The 26,540-nt window shown below is 35.0% G+C and overlaps 1 protein-coding gene and 1 pseudogene across 2 annotated transcripts; both read right to left on the reverse strand.

The window, feature by feature from the left end:
- Positions 1 to 1,204: 1,204 nt before the first annotated feature.
- LOC124822328 (uncharacterized) lies at positions 1,205 to 4,176 on the reverse strand. 2 transcript variants are annotated; one of them, XM_047294320.2, is made up of 4 exons: positions 4,031 to 4,176; positions 2,505 to 3,168; positions 1,629 to 2,357; positions 1,205 to 1,496 (listed from the first exon to the last, which is right to left on the reverse strand). In XM_047294320.2, exons 2-4 carry the CDS (start codon positions 3,117 to 3,119, stop codon positions 1,389 to 1,391), a joined length of 1,452 nt encoding a protein of 483 aa, XP_047150276.1. In that variant the 5' UTR covers positions 3,120 to 3,168; positions 4,031 to 4,176; the 3' UTR covers positions 1,205 to 1,388. The 2 variants fall into 2 exon arrangements, with proteins under 2 accessions (XP_047150276.1, XP_087971223.1); XM_088115097.1 differs by having other exon boundaries at positions 4,010 to 4,176.
- Positions 4,177 to 8,716: 4,540 nt separating this feature from the next.
- On the reverse strand, positions 8,717 to 24,113 carry LOC148197657 (secreted RxLR effector protein 161 pseudogene; annotated as a pseudogene).
- Positions 24,114 to 26,540: the final 2,427 nt, after the last annotated feature.

Genomic DNA, 26,540 nt, shown 5'->3' on the forward strand with positions numbered 1-26,540 from the left:
CAAAAAAAGAATAAAAAATCTGAAATGATTATACGCTTTGGTTCTACCATGACTTGAAGCAGAAACACCTTTTCAACCCGGTTTTGAACCAACCGAAGTTGTAGGGTTCGAAAAAATATAATTGGAAACTTTAGTAATCAGACATGTCAAAGCTATGCAGAAGATAATGCACCGATTCCGCGCAGAGCCGAAGCAGAAGTTCACCTATAGGCCTCGGTTTTGAGCCAACCGAGGCAGTAGATCATGTTCAGAATCTTGTCAAGTAAAAAGGTCAATTTTGGAGGGAACTTTTAAGTCTTTAGGCATCGGTTTGTATTTTAGCCGAGACTAGAAAAGCCTTTTGACACCGGTTGTGACAGAAGCTAGGAATATAAGTTCGACAAAACTATCAAAATTCCACCGCGTTCATATAGATTTCGGTTTCTCTTAATCTGAAGCCTATTGTGCGAATTTAAATACTGTTTTACTGGTGCAACTAGAAAAGGAAGAAGCATAGTTCAAGAACAAGAAAAAGTAAACAGAAGAAAGATAAGATGGTTCATTAATTCTAGTTCTTTAATTAGAGTTCAATGACATGCCACACACATACAAGTAATTGATATTGTGCCAAAACAGGTTTTTAATACTAAAAAGTATTTTCATACGTCAGAAAACAACAGGGGAAATGCCGCATGTATGATCAAGAAAACAAACACCGCAACCAAGAAAGTGGAGAATGTAAGCTCGTTCGGGCTATGGCGGATAAAAACGCAGAAAGCGCTACTTTCCTTGATATCTTCCACAACATCGTTGAAGGATAGGGGGAAAGCCAGAACTTGAGGACGTGGGTCAAGAATTTGTTAAATGAAATGTCTCGGATCTAAATATTGAAATTCGATGAAATTTAGTAATCACGTTTTTTCCGTTAAAAATAAGATGAGTTTTGAATTAATTATTGTAAAAGTCAATCAACTTCACATACATGTTATAGTAAAAAGAAAAAGTATTCAGATTGTCAGTGCAATTCTTTACTATTAAATAAAACAAATAATAAGTTGTAGGAGTATATAAAATTGTTCTTCTTATATCTAACGTCGACCTAGATCGAAGTCTGTAAATTATCCCCTCGAACATAAGAAATTTTCTACTGATTAAGTATGCTTTCATAATAGGAAGGAAAACAGAAAATTCTAACATTAACCGAAAGGAAAAGGGGGAAAAAAAATTAGACAATAAAGCAAGATTTTAAGAAATGCAACAAAATGGCGTTTTTTTTTTCAACATTTTTTACCGAAAGCAAAGATATTCTCAGTGGAAAACCATGAGACTAATCCCTTAGAAAGTAAAGTATAAATTAAAGAACAACTTCTCAGAAGTTCTGCTGCATTCACATATACAACAAAGTCGTGTTAACGATACCATTTATGCTCCATAACTTCAGGTAACAACAATAAGTGGCTGAGACCGTTTGTCAGGGCCGATCTTGAGGTTAAAGATGCTTTCAATATGCCAAGACCCTGCACCAAGGAAACATGCTAAAATGAGTAACTGCTACATATATAGTCTTGTAAAAATCAATCTAGGCTGTCTCTAGCCGATAACAAAGGCATAATAAAACAGGGAAGCTAAAGTTTTAAACTGCATCTTACCTCCTTGATGCCAATGGTGACAACCTTTTCCTCGACATCATTAAGATGTGTCTTTAAACGGTTGAGTAAAAGTACAGCCGAAGTGGGCGACATTCGTTCCACAACCAAGTCATCAGTAGCCATAAACATTGCTGGACCCTTGGCATAACCTTTGAGAATTCCAGCAGATGACTTGAGTGGTACTAATCTAAGGACTTGACAAGCTTCAATATTCTTATCGTAACTCTTGCCTACATCAGCTATATAGACAGGATTGCTCTCATTTCCTCTAAACCGATAATAACAATGATACTTTGAGTCCTGTTCATTAATTGGAAACATCTGCATGCTCAATTTAAACTGTGGGGCAAGGACAGGATTAATAAGCCTGTTCTGCACTTCCTTTCCTGTCAAATATTTGTTTCCATCTATACCAATAATGCTATTGTACAATCCATCAACGCTGCCAATTGAAGAATATCCTTCCAACATCCGAATAACTCCTCCCAATGGGAGGGTTAGAAAACTAAAAAGGAAGTCTACAAATTCTTCATCCCCTTGAGCAAACATTACCTTGCCATCTGATTTTCTCATAACTACTTTCACTTTGATTTGGATTGCATTCGTAGGAGTGCTGTTTCCAACAATAGAAGGAGAAAATTTTGAGTTATTGAGCAATGGTTTCTGTACTAAGAACAAATCTGTCAAAGTTGACTTTGACATTAAAGAACATTTGAGCAGATCCAGTACCTGAAAAAGGGACTATCAGTATAGGAAGGAATTACGTAATAAATAAATTGAAAAAGAAAAATTGGTAAAATGTTATATGTACAGAGCTAGCAATAATAAGCAACCAACCAGCTTTCAATTAATAGAGAAATGGCATTGACAAATAACCTTGTTCTTTGTGACATTCACTGTCATTTCCTGTACTGAACTCAAGCTTTTTACTCCAAATTTCTGTAAGACACCAAAGCTTGTATCCATTGCATTCGGAATGACAACCAGATCGTCCGTGACAATGAAAGTAGCAACATCATTTACAAATCCGTTGTAGACTTTGCCACTTTTGACAGAAACTAAACGGGCCAAAAGATTCCCACAATTACATCTTTGATTTTTGAAAGTGCTCAAAAGGTAATGGCTGCATCTAGGGAAGTTCATACAGATGAAATGCTTCGAGGGCTTAGCGTCATCAATGTTAAGTTTTATACTCCTACAATATTCTTCGGATGAGTTTCCCGGTTGCAACAGCATTTCCTTGCATGTCACTGTCAACAGACAGTCGTGAAGATTTGTCACACTTCCATACAACGAGCTTAAACAACCAACTCCAACCTGTCCCATATCTGACTTCTGCACAAGTCTGGCGATAGTTCCTAAAGGCATTGTTAAGAAGCTAAATAGAACATCCACAAAGTCCTTCCCTGCTTCTGCAAGTATGACTTTGTTGGTCTTTTTGTTTACCAGAAGTTTCAAAGAAACTCCCTCGTCTACTTGAGTGGCAGACATAGTTTTAAGAATTACCAAACAAGAAGCAAAATTGGAAAACTTTCAAAACCTGAAACAAAGTTCTTATATTGTCAACTCTGATTGATGTTTTGAGTATAACTATTCAAGCACGAAAAAGTGAGATGCAAATTCAATCTATATAAACAAGTGTATGCAAACCGGTCATTAGAACATAAGAAATTAATAAATAGATGTTTTTTACTGAAATCATTTGAAAAACCATTTTTAGTTGTTACACAACCTTAAATGGTCCATGTGATTATCCCAACATAACAGCATTTCCAAATAGTTTTGTGATCCGCAGAAACTGAACTCACCTTCAGAACCAATTTCAATGAACTGTAAAATTATTGTAACTTGGTCCCTAGAATTAATATATGACCCAAAAAATGATACTTTATGAGTTTTATAAAAACCTAAAGAATCTATTATAAAAATTCTATTACTTGTCAAGAGGCCAATCACAAATTTTTTTAGCTTGTGTATAAGTTAGCCTTAAGGCCACTTCTTTAACCTACTTAATTATTAAGATAACCTAAATACATATGCATCTATGTCACAGAATGAAGGTAGCTAGTTTTGAAACACTAATAATGACAATCACCGATTATAAATAATATTCAGACATTCCCATTTGTGTGAGGCAGATGATTACTAAAACTAATTAATTACTCAGATGAAAAGTATTAACACAAATAAGTTTGCAATATAGCAATAGCATGGCCATTAATGCAAAAATGAAACATGAATTAATTCTCACAACACGGAACGTGAGAATGAAATTCCCAATCCCCCGATCAGCGAAAAACAATCAGCAACACCGATTTGGAGGTGAACACGATAAAACATGAGAACATGAGAACATGAGAACATGAAAGAAGATTAATTACACTGTTTCCAAAAGCACTCACCCCGATGTGGAAGCGAGTGAATCGATGATCGTGGAAGTGAGAATTTGAGAGAACGAAATGAGCTGAGTGAATGAGCAAACAAGAAAAGCAACCATACCAAAACTAAGAAAAACTGATTGAAGAATGACTTGACTTTTGGGAAACACTTTATTTTGTCTGTGGCTTCTTCTATTGAATTTATAAACAATATACGTTTCTTCATTTTTTTTTTCGAAAATACCGTACATTGTTTTATGTGATATTCAATAAAAAAATGATTTGTTTTATATGATACTATTCTACACGTGTCACTTTTTTATTATAGAAAAATGTCTATTAAATTATAAATTGATTTTTCATTATTGAAAAAATATGAATAAGTTATAAAATAATTTTTATAAAAACATAATCATAAAAAAAACCAAAAAATTATAACTTTTTTATCTTGTAATTTTTAATTCAAAAAATAGTTGTTAAAAGGATAAAATTAAAAATTAATTTTTTATTTAAATTTAGAAAAATAAGTATTAAAAAGATAAAATTAAAAAAAAATTGTGTACATTAAAAGTGTGAATTCCCTTTATCAATAGTATAGAAGTATAGATTAATATAATCTTTCAATTATTTTATCTTTTACTTTAAATGAGTAATTTAAATTACCAACATTTCGCATTCTTAAATATTCATTTTAAATTGCATCTCTTCATTTATGTTACCCTTCTACCCAAAAAAAATTGCTGAATTAATAATAAAGCATAAAAATTAAATTAAATTTATTTTTACTACTAGGTAAATGGATTCGCATCCGTGATTTCTCAATTAAAACTTGTCAAAATAAAGAGGTAAAAGTTTAAAAAATAAATATGCTTAGTGCAAGAGAAAATCATATAACAATTTTATTTAAAAATATTTAAACAAAGTTCAAATAATTATAACACTCTCCCGTACCAAATATAAAAGAAATCTAAGTTTTATCGTTCACAACTGATAAAATTAATTAATTACTTAGTAAGATTGAATTTTATTTAATCATGATAGGTTTAATCATTTCGGAGATCTATATTTGTGGAGGATCTTCTCTAACAGGTCCTTGTATTACGAAAGATCTCAATTAGTTTTTTATTGTGAAAAATTGAATCAATTTGAACCTCCTCGTCAATTAGGCTGGACGGCGTTAAAAATTATGGTGTGTGACTTGATGACTGAGCAAACTTCATTGATGTGGCAGACTTCGGTGACCTGAGGTGGATTTTTTTATTTTCATTATTAAAAAATAGTAATTAAATGAAAACACAACGTTTTAATTAGGGAAAAGTGATTAAAAGTTAGGGATTTGAGGTTTTGTTGTTGAGTTCGTGCGAAATTGGAAAAATTTGGGAAAAATAGGATTTTTTCGAGGCTTGGTTCTTGTGGTTAGAAATTGGGGGAAAATTATATACGTGGTGAAAAAATAGGCTTCGTTTTAAGATTTTGGAGTGATCTATCGGTGTTTTTTTTATGGAATCGGCAAGCTCTTGGTGGTAAATCATGTGGAAGGAAGTGACAAATTATTTGGACCCAATTTTCCCAATTTCGCACCCAGTCAACAATCAAAACCTCAAATCCGTAACTTTTAATCAATTTTCTCTTATTAAAAGGTTGTGTTTTCATTTAATTAAAGTTTTTTAATAATAAAAATAAAAAAATCCAGCTCAAGCGACCAAACTCTACCACGTCAATACAATTTCTAACACCGTCTAGTTTAATTAACGGCGAGATCCAAAATTGATTCAATTTTTCACAATAAGAGACCTAATTGAAACAATTTACAATACAATCTATTTGAGACGATCATGCATAAATAAGAACGTATAAAATGATTAAACCTAAATAATACTAACCAAAATTGGGATAAAAGAAAGGTATTCAACCCTGAATAAATGATGATAATCTTCCTCACAAACGTCGTCATATGTTAGAAGATCCAAATTCTTCTCCAATATCACTTTGATGTCACGAAAAAAATCTAGTTTCTCATTTTTACTCTAGTGTCAGTAATTAATTTCATTCAATTTTCAATTAATTACATTTGCATTGCTTACAAGACAAATCGCAAATACATTGTAACTGAACAAATACATTTTAATTACAAACCATCAATGCTAAGTTTGAAAATTGAAGGATTTTTATAATTAATTCTCAAATGAAGAACAAACGAGGAAAACAAAACTATACCTAGATAGAAAATTGTTTGATTTGGCAGGTTTAAGTGACCGGAGTAGGGAATAGGTGAATCTGACATCAATATAAATTCTTTATTATCTGAAAATTCTTTTTAGGCATAATTCATCCACCTATAGATTTAGATTAAGTATTTACGCCTTCTATCCATATTATCGGGTCGGGTCGTAAATCTATTTCAAAAAAATTATTTAGAAGTGTTTCTGCTGAATGGGATCAGGGAAAGTTACTCCTATCTCCGTCCGCAGTTTTATATATCTGCTCGATCAGACACACGTTATGCTAAAGAGTTCCGATCGGACATATCAGGAACACCCGATCAAACATGGTAGCCTTTCCGATCGGTTGCCCGCCCTCGGTAGTAACAAGAAGTTTCGTGGAAAGCTGGAGCTTGAGCTTTGTCATATATATATATATATATATATATATATATATATATATATATATATATATATATATATATATGAACGTGATGATGAAAACCAGTGACAGCAAAAGGAAAAAGATGGGGTGTTTTTTCTCCCGAGATAGAAACCCAAGAGATTGGAGCAAAAGCAAGAGTGGTGGAAGATTGCAGGGTCGTCGCAGTGAAGGTAGCACCAGAGGAGATGGTGGTTTGGTTTCTGTACCGGCCATGACAATGGCTTTAACCGGTTATGGTTCCACTGGTCATCATTCAAGTGGTCATCATGGCTATGCGGGTGGAGGTGGCGGCGGAGGTTGTGGAGGAGGCGGTGGAGATTGTGGAGGAGGTGGAGGTTCTAGTGTCGGCGGCTGCTGAGGTTCGTCTTTGACATTGTTTAGTGTTACAGTTTACTGTTTGGAAGAGTTTTTATTTTTATTTTTTTGTTTTTGTTTATGGACTGATATTGTATCGTAATTATTATTAGTTATGTTTAGAATTTCGCGTAAAGTTGGTTCGAATTTGAGTTCTGAAATTGTAGAAAATTATATTAATGGTTTTTTTTTTACGTTTTAAGGAAAAAATTAAATCGTAATAAATGTAGACATTTTCTATTTATTTATATAAATAGATAATTTGTGCAGTACACAACTTCAAATGAAAAAGTTATCTAAATATCGAAACAAAAAACATGAAGTCATGCCCCTTCACACGTTTTCAAACATTCAGATTACATATAATCAATTACATAATATTAAAGTTGTATAGGGTCACAACTTCACTAATAATTACACTTATCAAATTAACTCATTTTATAAACTTTGGCCCTAACCCATTGGGTTGGGACAAAAAAAAGCCACGGGACCAATAAAATCCCTCCTTAAAAAGCACACACAAAAAGCCTTATAGATCTAGATCGGCCCATCAACCTTCCTTGTTAACATGAGAAAAATATAATAATAAACCATGAAAAAATATAATGATAAGTAACATCATGCATAAAAAGTGTTTTCAGGCTGTATTCATGGAAATCAGAGGGGACATTTTGAGTAAATGCAACAAACAGTAAGATTTTCACAATGTATTAACACAATTATTTCATTATAGTGGTGATTTTACACTAAAATTTTATGCTAAATTGTTCCTCAATAAAACAGGAAATTGTTGTAAGGTTTTCAACATCACTAAGTACTTCTTTTGGCCTTCCATCCTTCATATTCTGGAAAAAGTTATTGTAAGCAATTCTTTAATTTTCAATTGAATGAAAATTACACACAGGATCTTGAATTTTTATGATACTCACTATTTTCTCCTATACAGTAAAGAAGAACTAAGCTGGATCCATTGTGCACTTCTTCTTGTCTTTTTCCTGTCAATTGTTCTCTCTCTGACTCCACTTTAATGCCTTCTGGATGATATAGAAGTTGTAGGAGGTTTTCTTTTCTCTGTCAGGTTTCTCTTCTTTTCTAAGAACGTTATGTTCTCTATCTTTTTCCGAAACTTAACGTGTCCTCTTTTATGATATTTTAATTAACTTTAATAAAATACCAAAATACCCTTTTAGAGTGAGAAGAGAGGGATTAATTTTAATAACTCTAAAATAACCCCAATAACTTTAATACCTTATATTCTAATAATCATCACATTAGAATCCTTACATCAAAGTTATACTTTAAATTACATGAACCAATGTAAATTATTAATATAATTTAACATTCTCCCACTTGGTTCATGTGATAACTTGAAGATCTAAAATAAATATTAAGTGCGTACCATTCATTAGAATTATCAAGTCATCATCCTTATATGAATTGAAATAATCGGATCATGGCGGGCAAAAGTCATGATCGACAAGATTCCTTCCATGTATCACATAATCAAAACAACTCAACATAACTTTAATCAATCTTATAACTTTCATGTCTCTAAAGGAGACCTATCATGTCACCACAATCAATAATACATGTATATAATTTAATGTGGATAACAATAGAGTAAAGAGAAACATAACTTTAATTGAATTCACAAGTGTCATGACAGTACAAGCATATAACTATACATATCTATATAGATAGATAACAACATCATGTTAACATTGACTTATCCATAATGCCCATACTTTCAACATGGCCAATAAAAGTTTTGGGCGGTAGTCCTTTAGTTAATGGATCTGCTATCATCAAATCCGTACCAATATGCTCAATCAACACTCTATGTTTCTGCACTTCTTCTTTGACTGACAAGTACTTCAAATCCATGTGTTTAGCACTGATGGACAAATTTATGAACACCAAAATATGATGTCACAAACTTGTTTTTCAATCGGCAAGTATGACCGAATCGTTCAAGTAATAAACTTGGTAAGACCAAGTATCGTTCTTCCCAAAGGACTCACGGCCTAGTTTAGTTGTGTGGTTTATTGATTAGCTAAGACTTAAAGACGAAATATTTGGATTTTATATGCAAAAGACGAAAATTAAATATGTATGCATGAAGTTTTGATCAATGGCAAAAGCAAAAGATAAACACTTTCAATGAAATATATGTATGAATATGTTGTTGGGGGTCAATTTCATCTTATCCACTCTCATATATTTTAGGAATTCAACATTCAAATCATCATTGTTAATGCCACTCTCTAAAGTACCTTTCAAGAAGGCTTCTCCCTAATCATGAGTTCATACAATTCCTAGCATTCCTAATGATTAGTTCATAAGTGCAGGAGCTTAACGACAACCAATATAATATTGGGAGAAATTCCCCGGATCTAGACTTCCCCGTACGCGCCCGTATCGACAAAACCAATAATTATGCATCGAATGAGTTAAACAATGCAAGCATTAAGCAAAGAGGAAAAACCCTAACTAATGATGAAAGAAAGCATAGATCTTAAATAAAAGATGTAAAAACAAATTCCATATATGAGAGCTTCAAAAGATTACATTGATTCCCCAACAAACATACAGAGTTTAGTTCACCATATTCATGGTGAACCTAGATGAATAACAATGAAAGAATGAAAGATAAAACCCTAAAAACGTGAAGAGGAAGCCTCAGCATCCAAGATCCTCCTTCAAAGGGGTGGAAGAGAGAGTGTTTTCTTCGTTCCAGCCAAAGATACCTAACCCTAGGAAACCCTAAAGCTTATATATTATTCGTAAATTACAGAAAATTAGGTCCAAGCCATAAAAGTGCCGCTCAGCGGTAAAGTACCGCTCAGCGGTAAGTGCGTGAGTCGTTTCTTCCCCTCAGCGGACCTCCCGTAAGCTCCTGATTGCCGCTCAGCGGTAAACTGCCGCTGAGCGGTGACTTCGGCTTCTCCTTTTGCACTTTTTGATGTCTTTTCTGATTCCATCTCTCTCCTTCTTCACTTCTTTCACCAAATAACACTGAAATCAAGCATAAACCTGTCCAGCTCTCTTATTTCTGAAAATATGAAGAAAAGCATGATTTCAAGCTAGTTTCTAAGTGTAAAGGTTGCTTTTTGTGTCAATTTTAAGCATGAAAATAACAGTTTTTCAACTGTTATCACAACCCCAAACTTAGAACTTTGCTTGTCCTCAAGCAAACAAGATATAACTCAATCTTCAACCAATTCATATAATGGTTCACTCATTCAAAAATCCTCTTTTTAGATAAGTAAAAACTTCAATCAAACTTATGACCAAGAGTTCAATCAAGATGTGCACATGCTTTAGTGTTTCACAAAGTCAGTTAATACCCAACAAATGCTCTTTTTCATGAATGACCAATCAATTAAGCATGGATGTTCATGTGCTAATGGAATATTTCCTCACTAGGTAAAGTATTTCACTCAACACACAAGTGTATAAAAGGTGATCACTCATTCACTCTACTATCACAATGTCACATGAATCGACTTTGTCTTTCATTTTACCACAATCAAAAACATTCACAAGCATGCATCATCACAAGGACTTTTCAATGGCTTATAATGTGGCTGGGCTAACAAGAAAATTGGTTTTTCTGGATCGCAAAATCCTTGAATTAAGAGAATCATAACACACAATTATTCTTATTTTTCCCAACTTGCCTTTGCATTTGCATTGAGCTTTACTTCTTTTTCTTTGCCTATACTTCCTTTTTCGCTCTTAGCTCAATGCTTTTCCTTTTTCATGTTTTCCCAACAACCCCAAACTTGAACATTTAACAATACCACACAAGATCTTCTACTTAACTCAAGGTAAAAATTTTCAATCAAGGGTTTCAGTGTATGTTCAAGGCTAAGGGTTCAAAGGATAGAACAATAAGTGTTCTCTTTTAGTGGGCTAACTTTATGAATTTGGCCAATAAAAAGGGTTCCAACAAACGGCCTTGATCATATGATGCAAAACAAGCAATTGATTCAATCATAGAAAACCTGGGCAAAGTCATTCATGCTTTCAGAGTAATAGCATTTAACAATAACAAAAACTCTGGAGCTCAAAACCTCACATATAAGCTCATCACATTTGACATACACATCCTGCTTAATTTCACAATCACAATCATAATATCATGCATTTGTTCACAAAGCTTGTGAATCACCTGTATAAGCATTTTAATGTGCACATCATCTCAACATCAATCAATCAATAAGCATCATTCAACATTACTTATCACACAATCACAGTTAATAGCAAACCATCATAACAAACCAGGTGTTCAATAGAGTACATCAAACCCTAATCTAAAAACAAAAACAAATAAGTTCAGAAAACTTAAACCACAAAAGCATAAACATATGATAGCATTTATCAGTAAATGCTATCTCAGCTCCTCATCAGTCTGAGCTGTCCTCTGTATCTTCTTCTTCCTCATCTTCATCATCTTCAAATGCATCATCATCATCAGATTCATCTTCTTCCATCTCTCTAGCTGAAGCTTCAGCTGCTCCAGCTCCTCCTCCATGCACTGGGCAAACTGGCACTGCTCACCAGCCCATACAGTGTCCAGGAAGTTATTAATATAATCAGGATCATACCTGATAGCATGGCCTCTGACATAGCCCAAATAATTCTCAGCTGGATAATCACCAATCTTCTTAGCATTGGTATAAAATTCCTTTACCACAGCTATGTTGGCAGGTGCAGGATAAGTGGCTAGCTTTCCCCAGTCATTCCCTAACACTTGCTCTCCAAATTGAGGAGCAAAGTTAGGTATCATTCCAACCTTTCTCTCCATCAGAAGTCTCTTGTCCTGAACCACCCTAAAGTGCTTCTCATGTTTTCTAGAGAGGAACCTGCTAGAGTGGGGTTGCTCTGGTTCCTTTTCCTTTCTCTTGGTTGCCATGGTTTTCAATCTTTTTCCTGAAGAGGATGCCATTCCTACATTCAAACACAAATACAAAACCACAGAACATGATGTTAATCATTAGTAAAACACAGAACACAACTCCTTTTGAAGCTAAACCACCGCTGAGGGCCAGAATTTCCCCTCAGCGCCACCAGTGCCACATTTCAACACGCAAAAATTCAGAAAAATCAAATCTGGCAGAGTGCCGCTCAGCGGCAGTTTACCCCTCAGCGGTAACTCTGCAGATTTTTGAAAATCTTGTTTTAAAGCTGTCCTAACTCCACCCAAATGCAATTTTTAGTTTTCCAGTTCATAATCATGCAGTTTAATCGGTTCAAATATCAAATATATCATCAAATCATGCATAGAAATCAAAACCCCTAAATATTCATGCTTTGACAATCACATTCAAAATCAAAAACCCTAGAATGAACAAAATGCATTTTACTTACTTGGGTGGAGATACTAGATGCAATGAGAATGTTTCCAATCTAAGATACTCTCTTCCAACCCCAAACTTGAATGGAACACTAGTGAAAAAGTGAGTGGAAGAGAAATTTTCTTAAGAGGAAAGAGTGAAAAGATGTGGAAAACCTTGGAGAAGGTATGTGGAAGTGTTTGTGCAGAGAAAAGCCTGAAAGTATGAGAACTTGCGCAGCTTAGGGTTTAAAAATACCCTAATGGGCTCGGGTCCCGCTAAGGGGAACTAAAGCCCATTCTGCGATAGTACCGCTCAGCGGTAAATTACCGCTCAACGGCACTTTCGTGATGTGCTCTTCTCCTTCTTTTCTTAACCTACATGCCTCCCATACATGCCCCTCACTGGTTCCCTGCAAGTCAATGTTTAAAATGCTTATGCAAACCCTAACTAAAACAAACAAACAGAAATATTCATTCAACTGGGTTGCCTCCCAAGTAGCGCTTGTTTAACGTCACGAGCCTGACCCAAAATCCACCAACACCCATCAGTAGGTGCAAAATTTTCTTACCAACACCCATCAGTAGGTGTTACAAACATAGTATCCTTCAGTAGATACTTAACCACCTAGCATCCTTCAGTAGATGCTATCTCCAACAAAATAATTACAAAAATAATGTTCACAAATTAAAAATTACAAAACCAAATCAAAAGTCTTTAAATCCACTGGGTTGCCTCCCAGCAAGCGCTCTTTTAACGTCATTAGCTTGACCCAATAAAATTCAAGTTCCATCTTCTTTATAGTTGATGTTGTCATTCCACCAACTCCTCAACTGTTTCCTCTGAACTGTCTTGGTCCTTCTAGAATATGGAGACTCTATCTCTATCATCTCCTTCTCTTTAAAGCCTTTCACAACCCACAACTTGTTCTTGATTCTTACAGGTGAGCCAAGTTGGAGTCTTCTTTTCTCCCAATCATTAGGAATTTCTCCTCCTCTTCCAATATTTTCTTCCTTGGGTACCTGAAACAACAAACAATGGTTACCTGAAACCGTGAGATTTTCAACTTTCCGGCTAGTCATGGGTGCATCTTGAAATGCAGCTTTATAACTAGCTTCTTCCTCCTTTGCTTGCGTCTCATCTTTGAAGACGTCTACCACCACTCTCTCCTCTCTGTCCTGGAGCACCACTATACCTTCATTTACATCAATAATAGCTCTGGCCGTTTTCATAAACGGTCTTCCAAGTATGATAGGTATCTTCTTTGTCTCCATCTTCATCACCACAAAGTCTGCCAAGAACTGAAGTTTGCCAACACAAACTATAATGTCCTCTACAATCCCACATGGCTTCTTTGAAGATCCATCGGCCATTACTATTTTAACCTTTGCAGGTTTCACTTTAACATTGCCGATTTGCCCCAGTAAAGAATAAGGTATCAAGTTAACACTTGAACCTAAATCAAGGAGAGCTTTCTTTACCTTTTTCTTCCCTATGGTACAAGGGATAGAAAAACTGCCTAGATCTGATGCTTTAGGAGGGAATGACTCTTTCTTAACAGTTATACACTCTTTTGCCTCACCATCTCTACGTCTCTTTTTTGTAGAGATTTCTTCATCAGATTTTGTGTAAACTGTGATTTGCTGTAGAATCTGTTCCCAAGGTGCTTCATTATCCACCATTCTGAATAATTCTGTGAAGTCCATTTGTTTCCCTTGATGGATTGGAAAAGGAAAAGTACTTTTGCTCTCTATGTCTCTTCTCTCTGCTGTATCTAACTCAACTTTATCATCATCAACACTCTTTACCACCTTGCACTCTTCTCTGGGGTTAACCTCAGTATTAGCCCCAAAATTTCTATTTGGCCTTTCTTCCAATTGCTTGGTAATCTGACCCATTTGAATCTCCAAGTTCTTTATAGCAGCTTCAGTGCTCTTTTGAGAAGATTCAGTTTTCTGTATGAATTGCTGAAGAGTTTCTTCCAACCTTGTTGATCTTCATTAAGCATAGATAACTGTTGCCAAAAGGTTGGTTGTTGTTGCTGCTTATTATATTGACTAGCTTGCCCAGTTTGTCCTTGACCAATGCTTAGGTGTGGTTTCCACCCTTGATTGTAATTCCCTTGACGGTATGGAAATTGATTGGCCATGAAATTAACGTCCTCTACAGCTTCAATTGGAAAGGCACATTGACCATTGATATGGTCACCTCCACATAATTCGCACAACTGGGTTTGTGCCTGTGCAGCAGTTTTCAACTCTTTAGGTAATTGTGCAAGAGTTTTAGTCAGAGTTTCCAGCTGTTGAGTTAGAATTTTATTTTGAGCTAGCAAGGCATCATGTGTCTGTAATTGGAGAACCCCTTTTTGTTGCATAGGAGCTCCTCTCTCACTGTGCAGCTCATTATCACTAGTAGCCATGTTTTCTATAATTTCTGTGGCTTCCTCTGGAGTTTTCCATTTAATATTGCCTCCTGCTGAGGCGTCCAGCATCATCTTGGTTTGTGAACCAAGCCCTCCAAGGAAAGTTAAGACTACTTCCTGTTCTTCAAAGCCATGCGTGGGTGTTTTTCTTAGCAGACTTTTGTATCTATCCCATGCATGCCCCAGTGATTCTTCCATGCCCTGCTTAAATGAAGATATCTCTTGCTTTCCTTTTGTCACCTTTGATTGTGGAAAGTACTTGTTTAAAAACTTTGTTACCACTGCTTCCCAATCTGTGAAACTTCCTTCTGGGAAAGAATTTAACCAAAGTTTAGCATTGCCTCCCAATGAGAAAGGAAACAAACTAAGTTTGATCGCTTCATCTGGCACCCCATTAATTTTGACTGTGTTGCAAATCTCATTGAAGGTAGTGAGGTGCTCATATGGGCTTTCATGAGATAACCCATTGAATTGGTTGCTTTTTACCAATTGGATCAGTGTTGGTTTGACCTCCATGTTAGCTGCATTGACTCTAGGTCTAGCTATACTGTTAAAGTGCTGAGGTCCAGCTATATTGGTGTAGTCAGCAAGAGTTCTTCTGATATTATTGTTCTCCATATTTTCTGTGCTATGAACAGAACCTTGTGGTGATGGTTGCAACAGAGTTTCTGGAGGAGGGAAAAGTTCTCTAGATGTTCGGATTCTTCTCCTCCGTCTACTCTCGTCTAGACCTTCAAGAAGAGGTTCTGTTGTTTTCTTGCTCCTAGTTCGAATTGCCTCCTGCATACACAAGAACACAAAACCCTAGAATATTTGGTTAGCACAAAAAGATATAGGAGAAGATAAAAACAGAAAACAGAAAATAAAATAAAATAAAATAAAATAAAATAAAAATAGAAAATAAAAATAGAAATTCAAAATTAAAGTCAAAGATAATCAATAATCACACAAATTAACCAGTTAAACCAGAGTCCCCGGCAACGGCGCCAAAAACTTGATGGACAAATTTATGAACACCAAAATATGATGTCACAAACTTGTTTTTCAATCGGCAAGTATGACCGAATCGTTCAAGTAATAAACTTGGTAAGACCAAGTATCGTTCTTCCCAAAGGACTCACGGCCTAGTTTAGTTGTGTGATTTATTGATTAGCTAAGACTTAAAGACGAAATATTTGGATTTTATATGCAAAAGACGAAAATTAAATATGTATGCATGAAGTTTTGATCAATGGCAAAAGCAAAAGATAAACACTTTCAATGAAATATATGTATGAATATGTTGTTGGGGGTCAATTTCATCTTATCCACTCTCATATATTTTAGGAATTCAACATTCAAATCATCATTGTTAATGCCACTCTCTAAAGTACCTTTCAAGAAGGCTTCTCCCTAATCACGAGTTCATACAATTCCTAGCATTCCTAATGATTAGTTCATAAGTGCAGGAGCTTAACGACAACCAATATAATATTGGGAGAAATTCCCCGGATCTAGACTTCCCCGTACGCGCCCGTATCGACAAAACCAATAATCATGCATCGAATGAGTTAAACAATGCAAGCATTATGCAAAGAGGAAAAACCCTAACTAATGATGAAAGAAAGCATAGATCTTAAATAAAAGATGTAAAAACAAATTCCATATATGAGAGCTTCAAAAGATTACATTGATTCCCCAACAAACATACAGAGTTTAGTTCACCATATTCATGGTGAACCTAGATGAATAACAATGAAAGAATGAAAGATAAAACCCTAAAAAGGTGAAGAGGAAGCCTCAGCATCTAAGATCCTCCTTCAAAGGGGTGGAAGAGAGAGTGTTTTCTTCGTTCCAGCCAAAGATACCTAACCCTAGGAAACCCTAAAGCTTATATATTACACTACAAGAAAAAAGTGTATTACATACGGAATATTATATACGGATCTAGAGTTGTATGTAAAGTGGGAATTATATACGGAAATTATGTACGGATGTTAAAGAAAGGCGTTATATACGGATATTATATACGGAATTTTATATACGGATAATCCGTATATAATATCCGTATATAATGTTGGCGCGGGGTGGCGGGAAAATTACCCAAGGATAGGATCTGTATATAACCTGTATTATCCGTATGTAGTTGGAACCAAATTTTATCTGCAGATATTACATACGGATTTGGGAAATAATATTAGAAAAATGTATTTCTAATTACGCTGAAGCTGGAACCCTACACTCTCAGCTCGAGCTTTCCTCTCATTCGAACCTGGTGCTTTGTTTTCACTTGAATCGTGGTGCATTCTTATCTCTCTCGAACCCTGTCGTATCCCTTCTTTCGAGCCCTTTCGGTCTGGTTGTTGTTGTCTCCATCCCTCTTTGGTGTGGCTTTGGTTCTTCGTCGTCTCTCTGTTTCGAACTGTGACTTTCATCAATCCTTCATCAAACACTGTCGTTGGGCCTCATTGTTCGGTGCGGTGCCGTAGTTGGGCGCTGAAAGAGTAGCTTCATCTGGTAAGTAAATTGTAATGCTTAGTAATTGTTTAATGGTGAAAATCGTGAACCCTAATCTCATTTTTGTGTGTTTTATTTGTCACATCTATGGTTCGGGTCGCAAGCCGTGGTTGGAGTGTTTGGAAGCATCGATTGAGGCTACTGTGTGGCGGGTTAAGTAGATTCGTACTGGTTTTATGGACTGAGACATATAGCATCTGGAGTTGCGAATGTGAGTGAGTTCGTTTGCATTTAAAGTTTGTTAGATGTAGAAAAATGATTTGTACTATGTTATTTTGCTTCGTTTGGTAAACAATATGTTGTTTTGTATTTGAATTGTATAGACTGGTACGATTCTTTCTTCTTTAGTGTCACAGTGACTAAGTCTCTTTCCTTGTCAAGTGGCTGGGCCTGTAAATATTTAATGCAGTGCTAGAATGTTCTATATCAAAATTTAGTATTGCAACGTACTGAAGTAAGCTTAAGTCCCTTTTGAGGTTGTCATAATTGGTGTGGGTTGGTAGTAAAGGAAGAAGTTGGTTTCATGCATAAGTTCTTTGTATCAAGTACTGTTTAGGTTATATATATATCACATAGTTGGAAGAAAAAGGAAAGAAGGGTAGAGTGAGGTGTGAACATTGAAGGGAATGAGAGTCGATTGGTAGAATAATTATGGAGAAAGGAGGTGGTGGGTGTAGGTGTTGTGGAAAAGGAGTATGAGTGGAAGAGAGGGAGAGGTTGGTAGGTTGCAGGTGAAGGACTTAATAGTGAGAGTGCCTCGGGTTGGGTAGCATGAATGAAATAATGTGTGAAGGGCTTAGTTTCTCATCGTGGTTATGTTGGGAAAGAAAGATAATAAGAAAGGGTTCGGCATGTGCAGGGAACATGCAAGGAATATTGTAACTAGGAAATATAGTTGGTTTTAGGGTGGAGATGATTCCAGGGGTCATAGTGAGTTTAAGGGTAAATTATTTGGGAAGAATAATGGTGGTATAGGGGTATAAGGGATTATAGAAGGGTTGAGCAGGGAATGGGTATACACATTCATTATATTGTACTAACTAACCCTAAACATATATATAACTAAGCTTAATTAGGTGTATAACCAGCCATAACAAACTGTCCCTCTTGGCTTTCTCTGGGAACATATCAACCTCTCCTCCTTTTCCTTATCTCAATTGGTCTGATTCTCTTGACTGCTGTGCTTGGGAAGGCATTACTTGTGATGGGGATCTTAGAGTCACACATCTTTTGCTACCTTCTAGAGGCCTCACTGGCTTCATCTCCCCCTCTCTCACAAACCTCTCTTCTCTCTCTCACCTTAATCTCTCCCATAACAGATTATCTGGTGGTCTCCAGCACCAGCTTTTTTCATTGCTCAATCACTTGGTGGTTCTTGATTTGAGCTACAATCATCTGTCTGGTGAATTGCCACCTTTTGGGATTGATAACAGTGGCAAAAATAGCAATGGTGCTGGTATCCAGGAGCTGGATTTGTCCAGCAATTTTTTCAACGGGACACTTCCAAATTCTTTGCTCCAGAAGTTGGCAGCTGCTGCAGCTGGAGGAAGTTTGGTGTCTTTGAATGTTAGTAATAACAGCTTCATAGGTCATATTCCCACTTCCCTGTTTTGCATTAATGACCGTAACTCCTCCTCTCTAAGATTCTTGGATTATTCCTCCAATGATTTTGATGGTGCCATTCAGCCTGGACTTGGAGCATGTTCCAAGCTGGAGAGATTTTGAGCAGGCTTAAATTTTCTGTCATGGCCTATTCCAAGTGATCTTTTTGATGCTGTTTCTGTCACAGAAATTTTACCAACATTGGATACCCAACTTATTGAATGTGACAAGGAAATAGTACAACCAATATAGTAAGCACAGCTCCAGCCATCAAACCAATTTCTGCAATTTGACTTCATCTTTATAGCGAACATATATGGAAAATTACATCTTGACAACAGGGCACCACTTAAACATTCAGTGAAAGACAACAATAATTTTTTTCAATTAAAAAAAACACAGTTGTAAAATGGTTTTGGATGTCAATATATTAGTACAGACACACCCACACATATAACTTATGCTACGAATTCTGCAAAAGGGAATTTCAAAGATTGGATTACAACTTACATCATCCAGAAATTTCTTCTCTTTCTTACATCTGTCAATCTTGGACTGAATCTTCTGTTGTTTAAGATTGACAGCCTTCTGAACAGCTTTGAAAATTTTTCTTTCAGATTCTTCTTTTACTTCTTCTAATAAGGATTCAAAATACTACATTTAATTTAGTTTAACACGGAAAAGGATTAATGAATATAAGTTTAGAGATATTAGCAGATTCACAGCAAATCACAAATCGAGTCTACTTACAATTTTTTGGTTTTCAAGTTGAGTAGCAAGCAATGCTGTTTCAGGCTTATTTATTTTCTTCTTCCATCCTTTTTCACCTTTAACCGATAACCTTCCCTCTTTTTTTCATCTCTTTTCCACCATTGCCCTTTCATTACCCTTTTGCCTTTTCTTTATCTGTTTCTCCACCACCACTTTCCTATTTTTTTTTTCTTTTATGATTGTTATGATTTATGGATTGTTGTTAAAACTTTAGTACAAGTTGCATGTAAGTTGATTATTACCTGCTTAAAATTTAGATTTGTGAGAGATACCCATGCGATGCTTGAATAAGTTTTTGATGGTATTTAGAAGAATTGAGGTAGATGGAATGATTCTTTATAGATAATAAAGAAAGATGAAAGGAGAAAATAAAAAACAAATCAGAAAGAAAGAGAGATGATTCAAATATAGAAAATAATTCAAACTCTGATAAAAGACACATTCAAAATTTACTAGAACAATGTCTTTTTTTTTAAAAAAATTTCTATTGAGTAGCAAAATAAATTTAAAAAAATATTTGACAATGATTTTAAAATTATTGAAAAGACTAAAGACATAGAGAGAAAAAAAAGTAAAAAAAAAATATTATTAAAATTCTAAGTCAATTTTTTAAAAGGAACAATTTTCTTTAGGAGGAGATAAATAAGAAGAAAGGGAGAGAATAATAACATTCCTTTTTTATCAATAGTGGTACTAAAATAAAATAGAACTTCCCACTTTTATTACAACCATTTTATTAAAACTAAATGTCCTGTTTGAAGTTAATTTTTTATTCTCTCGTACAGCATACACTTCCACTTTTTATAATACTTTTTGGAATGCACCAAATATAATATAAAACATCACATCACATTCCATCCTCCTAAAATATCCTTCTGGCAAATACTACCTTAATCTCGACATAAGAAGAACATTTTTCTTTCTTTCAAAATACTACATTTTCAAGAATGGTTGTTCTTTTTAAGCAGCAACAGTTCCACAATGGGAAGAGAATAAAACAACAGATTCTTCTCTAAAACTAACAAGTGCAGAAAATAGCAAAATATACAAGATTGTGATTGATCAAAAGTTTAGAGAAGAAAAGGTATACAATACAAGACACTTATGACAGTTCAGTAACCTAAAACAAACTGTTATAACCTTACTCAAAAAGAGTACTATTAAAAAAATGGTAGGTAAAAAAAGTCACCCCCTTTGGATTTATCATATAACCAAATTACTGCCAAGATACCAAAAAGCATCATATTGTTATCTGAGTTGAAGGATTTAAACTTGGAGGGGAATTGTTTAGAGGGTTCGTCCTTTTCAAGCAACAAGTTTGAGATTAGCATCTTGCAAGCTAGGTCCGTTTTCCTGGTTGGCTCCAGACACAAAATTCCTTAAGGTGGTTAGATATATCTGATAATGAGCTAAATGATTCTGTACCAGCATGGTTTTGGAAGAACTTGCAAAATTTATATGGGTTAAACATGTCTCACAATAATCTCAGTGGTGCAATTCCTGATATACCATTAAAGCTTCCTTATAGACCATCTATAGTTCTGAATTCAAATCAATTTGAGGGAGCACTTCCACCATTTTTGCTACAAGCTTCAGGGCTGTTACTCTCTCAAAATAAAATTTCTGATTTGTATTCTTTTTTGTGTAATCAAATCATTGCTCCGAATTTGGCAACTTTAGATTTATCAAACAATCACATAACGGCACAAATTCCTGATTGTTGGCAATCTTTACACCAATTACAACTCTCAGATTTTACATGCATTTTACATGTTTTGACTCATTAAGCACATTTTAACCTACCCAGACTTAAGAATTTTGTAGTTGACTGCCCCTTTATTACTTTATTATAAATTGATATGTGATGTTCTTTCTTTTGTAGTTGCACTCGGTACCTGCAATCCAGTATAGAACAACTCATTTTGACAATCAACCAAGGCTCCTAGTAAGACCTAAACCTTCAAATAATTGTCCTTTTGCAAATGTATGCTCATGCAACTGTATGTAACATATTAGGAGGGTTATTTAATTCTTTAAATGTTTATTTTTTAATTAAAATTATTTAGCTAAACAATTAAACACATCAAGCACTATCTACCGTAATTTGATATTTCTTTAACTATGGTTGGTTGTAGTGAAAGTTTTAGCTCAACGTTGTAGGTTGGCCAATATCCTTATATCAAGAAAGCTTAAAACAATATTGTACATAGTGATTAATATAAAACAATAAAGCTTTGAGCAAATCTAATGTAGAAGCAAGTATTCTTTCTCTTCTTTTCTCTCTCTTTATTGATAAGATATTACTACTTTTACAATACTGCCAGACAGAAGAGATAAGAAGACCTATACTTAATTACCAACCCTAAATGTTTAAATTGACTTTTGATTATATAAAGACAATTTACAGCAACCCCCAGGACTTTATTTCCCTCTTTTCTGTATTAGGAATTGAACCTAAAACTTCATTTTACTTTATTCACATCCCAACCTTTCAAAGATATTCACATTCCATCTTTTGTCTGCCAAATCTTCCACCTTCTTTTAGTTAAAAACTTGCTATTGTATACAATTAAGTGTTAGTTAATTGCCTTAAGATGTTGCTATTGTACACAAGTATGTGCAGAAATTATAACAGCCTTAAATTTTTGGATATACCAAACACCTTTCATGTGTATAAATGAATCATATAGTCAGATTTTTCAACTACATCTTTGAATCAAAAGAGAGGAAGCTTATAAATAGTTTATTGAACCAAAAAAACTACATTTTTCTGTCGATGGCTTCTACAGAATTAATTAACAGTACTTCTTTTGGATGTTGATGAGCTTGATTTAGGTATTGGAAAGTGGACCACTGCACGTTCAAAGACAAGCTAAAGTATATTGTTTTGGTGTTATATATATGATTTGTTTGTGGGAAAAAGAATAGTGGAAATATGTTGTGTTAGATGTTTGATGGCATTGAGAGGCATAATTATGGATGTAACATGATTTTTGGCAAGAACTTATTTATTTAGCTCTCGTTAAACCATTATATACGGATAATTCCGTATATAAGTTATATATGGAAAAATCCGTATATAACTTATATACGGAAATTATATACGGATTTTTCCGTATATAAGTTATATACGGATATTTCCGTATATACGTTATATACGGAAATATCCGTATATAACTTATATACGGAAATTATATACGGATTTTTCCGTATATAAGTTATATACGGATTTTTCCGTATATAACGTATATACGGATTTTTCCGTATATAACTTATATACGGAAAAATCCGTATATAATTTCCGTATATAAGTTATATACGGATTTTTCCGTATGTAAACTTAGCTACGATGGTATTATATACGGATTTTTGTCCGTATGTAATCCGTATATAAACACAGAATATATACGGATTTTGGGTCTTATATACGGATTTTTGCTGTATGTAATACAGTTTTTTCTTGTAGTGTTATTCGTAAATTACAGAAAATTAGGTCCAAGCCCATAAAAGTGCCGCTCAGCGGTAAAGTACTGCTCAACGGTAAGTGCGTGAGTCGTTTCTTCCCCTCAGCGGCCATTTTGTCCCTCAACGGACCTCCCGTAAGCTCCTGATTGCCGCTCAGCGGTAAACTACCGCTGAGCGGTGACTTCGGCTTCTCCTTTTGCACTTTTTGATGTCTTTTCTGATTCCATCTCTCTCCTTCTTCACTTCTTTCACCAAATAACACTGAAATCAAGCATAAACCTGTCCAGCTCTCTTATTTCTGAAAATATGAAGAAAAACATGATTTCAAGCTAGTTTCTAAGTGTAAAGGTTGCTTTTTGTGTCAATTTTAAGCATGAAAATAACAGTTTTTCAACTGTTATCAAGCACCCTTTGAGTACTTATCATTTTTAGAGAAGAAGACAGCTGCGGAATTATCACAATAAATCCTTATCGGCCTAGCTATACTGTCAATAATACCAAGCCTTGATACAAAGTTCCGCAACCACAAAGCATGAACTGTGGCCTCAAAGCATGCCACGAATTCAGCCTCCATGGTGGAAGTAGCAATGACTGATTGTTTTGCACTTTTCCAAGAAACTGCTACTCCAGCCAAAAGATAGACATACCCAAATGTGGATTTTCTTGAATCCACACACCCAGCATAGTCTGAATCCGAATAGCCAATCACTTCGAGATGATCTGACTTTCTATAAGTGAGCATGTATTCTTTGGTACCTTGTAAGTACCTAAGAACTTTCTTTGCAGCTTTCCAGTGATCCATTCCGGGATTACTTTGATATCGGCCTAACATTCCAACAGCAAAACTGATATCTGGCCGAGTACAAGTTTGAGCATACATCAAACTCCCAACCACTGACGCATAAGGAATAGACTCCATGGCCTTTCGTTCCAAATCATTCTTGGGACATTGCATTGGACTAAACTTGTCTCCTTTCTGAATTGGAACTATTCCAGGAGAACATTTTTCCATTCTGAATCTCTCTAACACTTTATTAATATAGCCTTTTTGAGACAAACTTAACAATCCTTGTGATCTATCACGGAATATTTCTATTCCTATCACATAAGATGCCTCATTCATATCTTTCATTTCAAAGTTGTTAGAGAGAAACTTCTTTACATCATGTAACATACCAATATCATTAGTAGCAAGAAGAATGTCATCAACATATAGAACCAATATTACAAACTTACTCCCACTGATCTTCATATATATACACCGGTCAATGGTGTTCTCTACAAAACCATATGAAGTTATGATATCATTAAATTTTAGATACCATTGACGGGAAGCTTGTTTTAGTCCATATATTGATTTCTTTAATTTACACACTAGATCTTCTTTTCCTGTTATGGTGAAACCTTCTGGTTGGTCCATATAAACTTCCTCTTCTAAGTCACCATTCAGAAAGGCGGTCTTTACATCCATTTGGTGAAGCTCTAAATCATAATGAGCCACCAAAGCCAAAACAATTCTCAAAGAGTCCTTCTTAGAAACAGGAGAGAAGGTCTCTTTGGAGCCAATGCCTTCCTTTTGAGTGAAACCTTTGGCGACTAATATAGCTTTATACCTTTCAATATTGCCTTTTGAGTCATGTTTAGTCTTAAAGACCCATTTACAACCGACTCTTTTTGAACCCTTAGGCAATTCAACTAGATCCCATACTTTATTGTCATCCATTGATTTCAACTCTTCTTTCATAACATTCAACCAATTCTCTGAATTATTACTTTCCATGGCTTGTCTAAAAGAGACTGGATCCTCATCAATGCTTAAGTCACATTCATGTTCAACAGAGTAAACCACATAATCATTCGAAATAGCAGGTTTTTTCTGCCTTACAGACCTTCTTAATGCTGCTTCTTGTGGTTCCTCTATCAATTGCTCATTTATGACTTGCTCATTGTCAACTGGCTCAACATTTATATGTTCATTTTGTGGGATTGGAACATTAATTTGTTGTCTCTGCTTGTTGTGTGACTGTGATACAACAAGAGGGATAACAACTTCAGAAGAAACACTATCAGTATGCTCTTGAATGTCCACTATTCGTGATTCCTCACTCCCACTAAATTGACCATTTTCAATGAACCGAGCATTTCCAGACCCAACTATTCTTGTACTATGGTTAGGGCAATAAAATCTATATCCCTTTGACTTTTCAGGATAACCGATAAAGTAACCACTAATGGTTCTTGCATCAAGTTTCTTTTCATGTGGATTGTATAACCTTACTTCTGCTGGACAACCCCAAACATGAAGATGTCTTAAACTGGGTTTCCTTCCGGTCCATAGTTCATAAGGAGTTTTAGAAACTACTTTGCTAGGAACCCTGTTAACCAGATATACAACAGTCTTTAATGAATACATCCACAAAGATAAAGGGATATTACTATGACTTAACATACTCCTAACCATATCCATAAGAGTACGATTCCGCCTTTCTGCTACACCATTTTGTTGTGGTGTACCGGGCATTGTATACTGTGCACATATACCCCGACTTTCAAGGTACTTTGCAAATGGACCTGGACATTGTCCACTCTCATCCGTTTTACCATAATATTCACCACCTCTATCAGATCTCACCACTTTTACTTTTCTATCTAATTGTCTTTCCACCTCATTTATGAACACCTCAAGGGCATTCACTGATTGAGATTTTTCATGCAATAGATATATATAACAATAACGTGAGAAATCATCAATAAAGGAGATAAAATATTTTTCACCACTCCAAGATTTAATGTCAAAAGGACCACAAATATCCGTGTGTATTAACTCAAGAAGTTGACTGCTTCTTGTGGCAGGATATTTTGATATGTGTTTTGTTTGTTTACCCTTAATACAATCAATACATACATCCCAGTCATCAAAATCCAATTGAGGTAAAATTTCACTTTTTACTAACCTCAACATCCTTTCTTTGGATATGTGACCCAATCTTTTATGCCATAAGAAAGCAGAACATTCCTTTCCTGTACTAGAATTTCTATCAATAACATGTTCAACATTAAACAGGGATTCAGAAAAATTAACATCAAGATTTAAACGATATAAACCATCCAATAATGTACCAGAACCATAATAGTACGAAAGTTTATACAAATGAAAAATACCATTTTCAATCCTAAAGTTAAAACCTAAACAATCCAACTTTGCAACAGAAATCAAATTCCTAGCACAACCAGGAACATAGAGACACTTTTCAAGATTCAGACAATAGCCAGTGTCTAGAATCAATCTGTAAGTCCCAATTCCTTCTATTCGTGCCTTCATTCTGTTCCCCATATATAAATACTTTTCAGTTCCTTTTATGGGCTGGATTGAAAGGAATCCTTGCATAATATTAGAAACATGAGTAGTAGCTCCAGAATCCAACCACCAGGTATTATT

This window comes from Vigna umbellata, chromosome 5, assembly GCF_029865625.1.
Source record: "Vigna umbellata cultivar VRB3 chromosome 5, Vumbellata_1.0, whole genome shotgun sequence".
NCBI classification, from domain to species: domain Eukaryota; kingdom Viridiplantae; phylum Streptophyta; class Magnoliopsida; order Fabales; family Fabaceae; genus Vigna; species Vigna umbellata.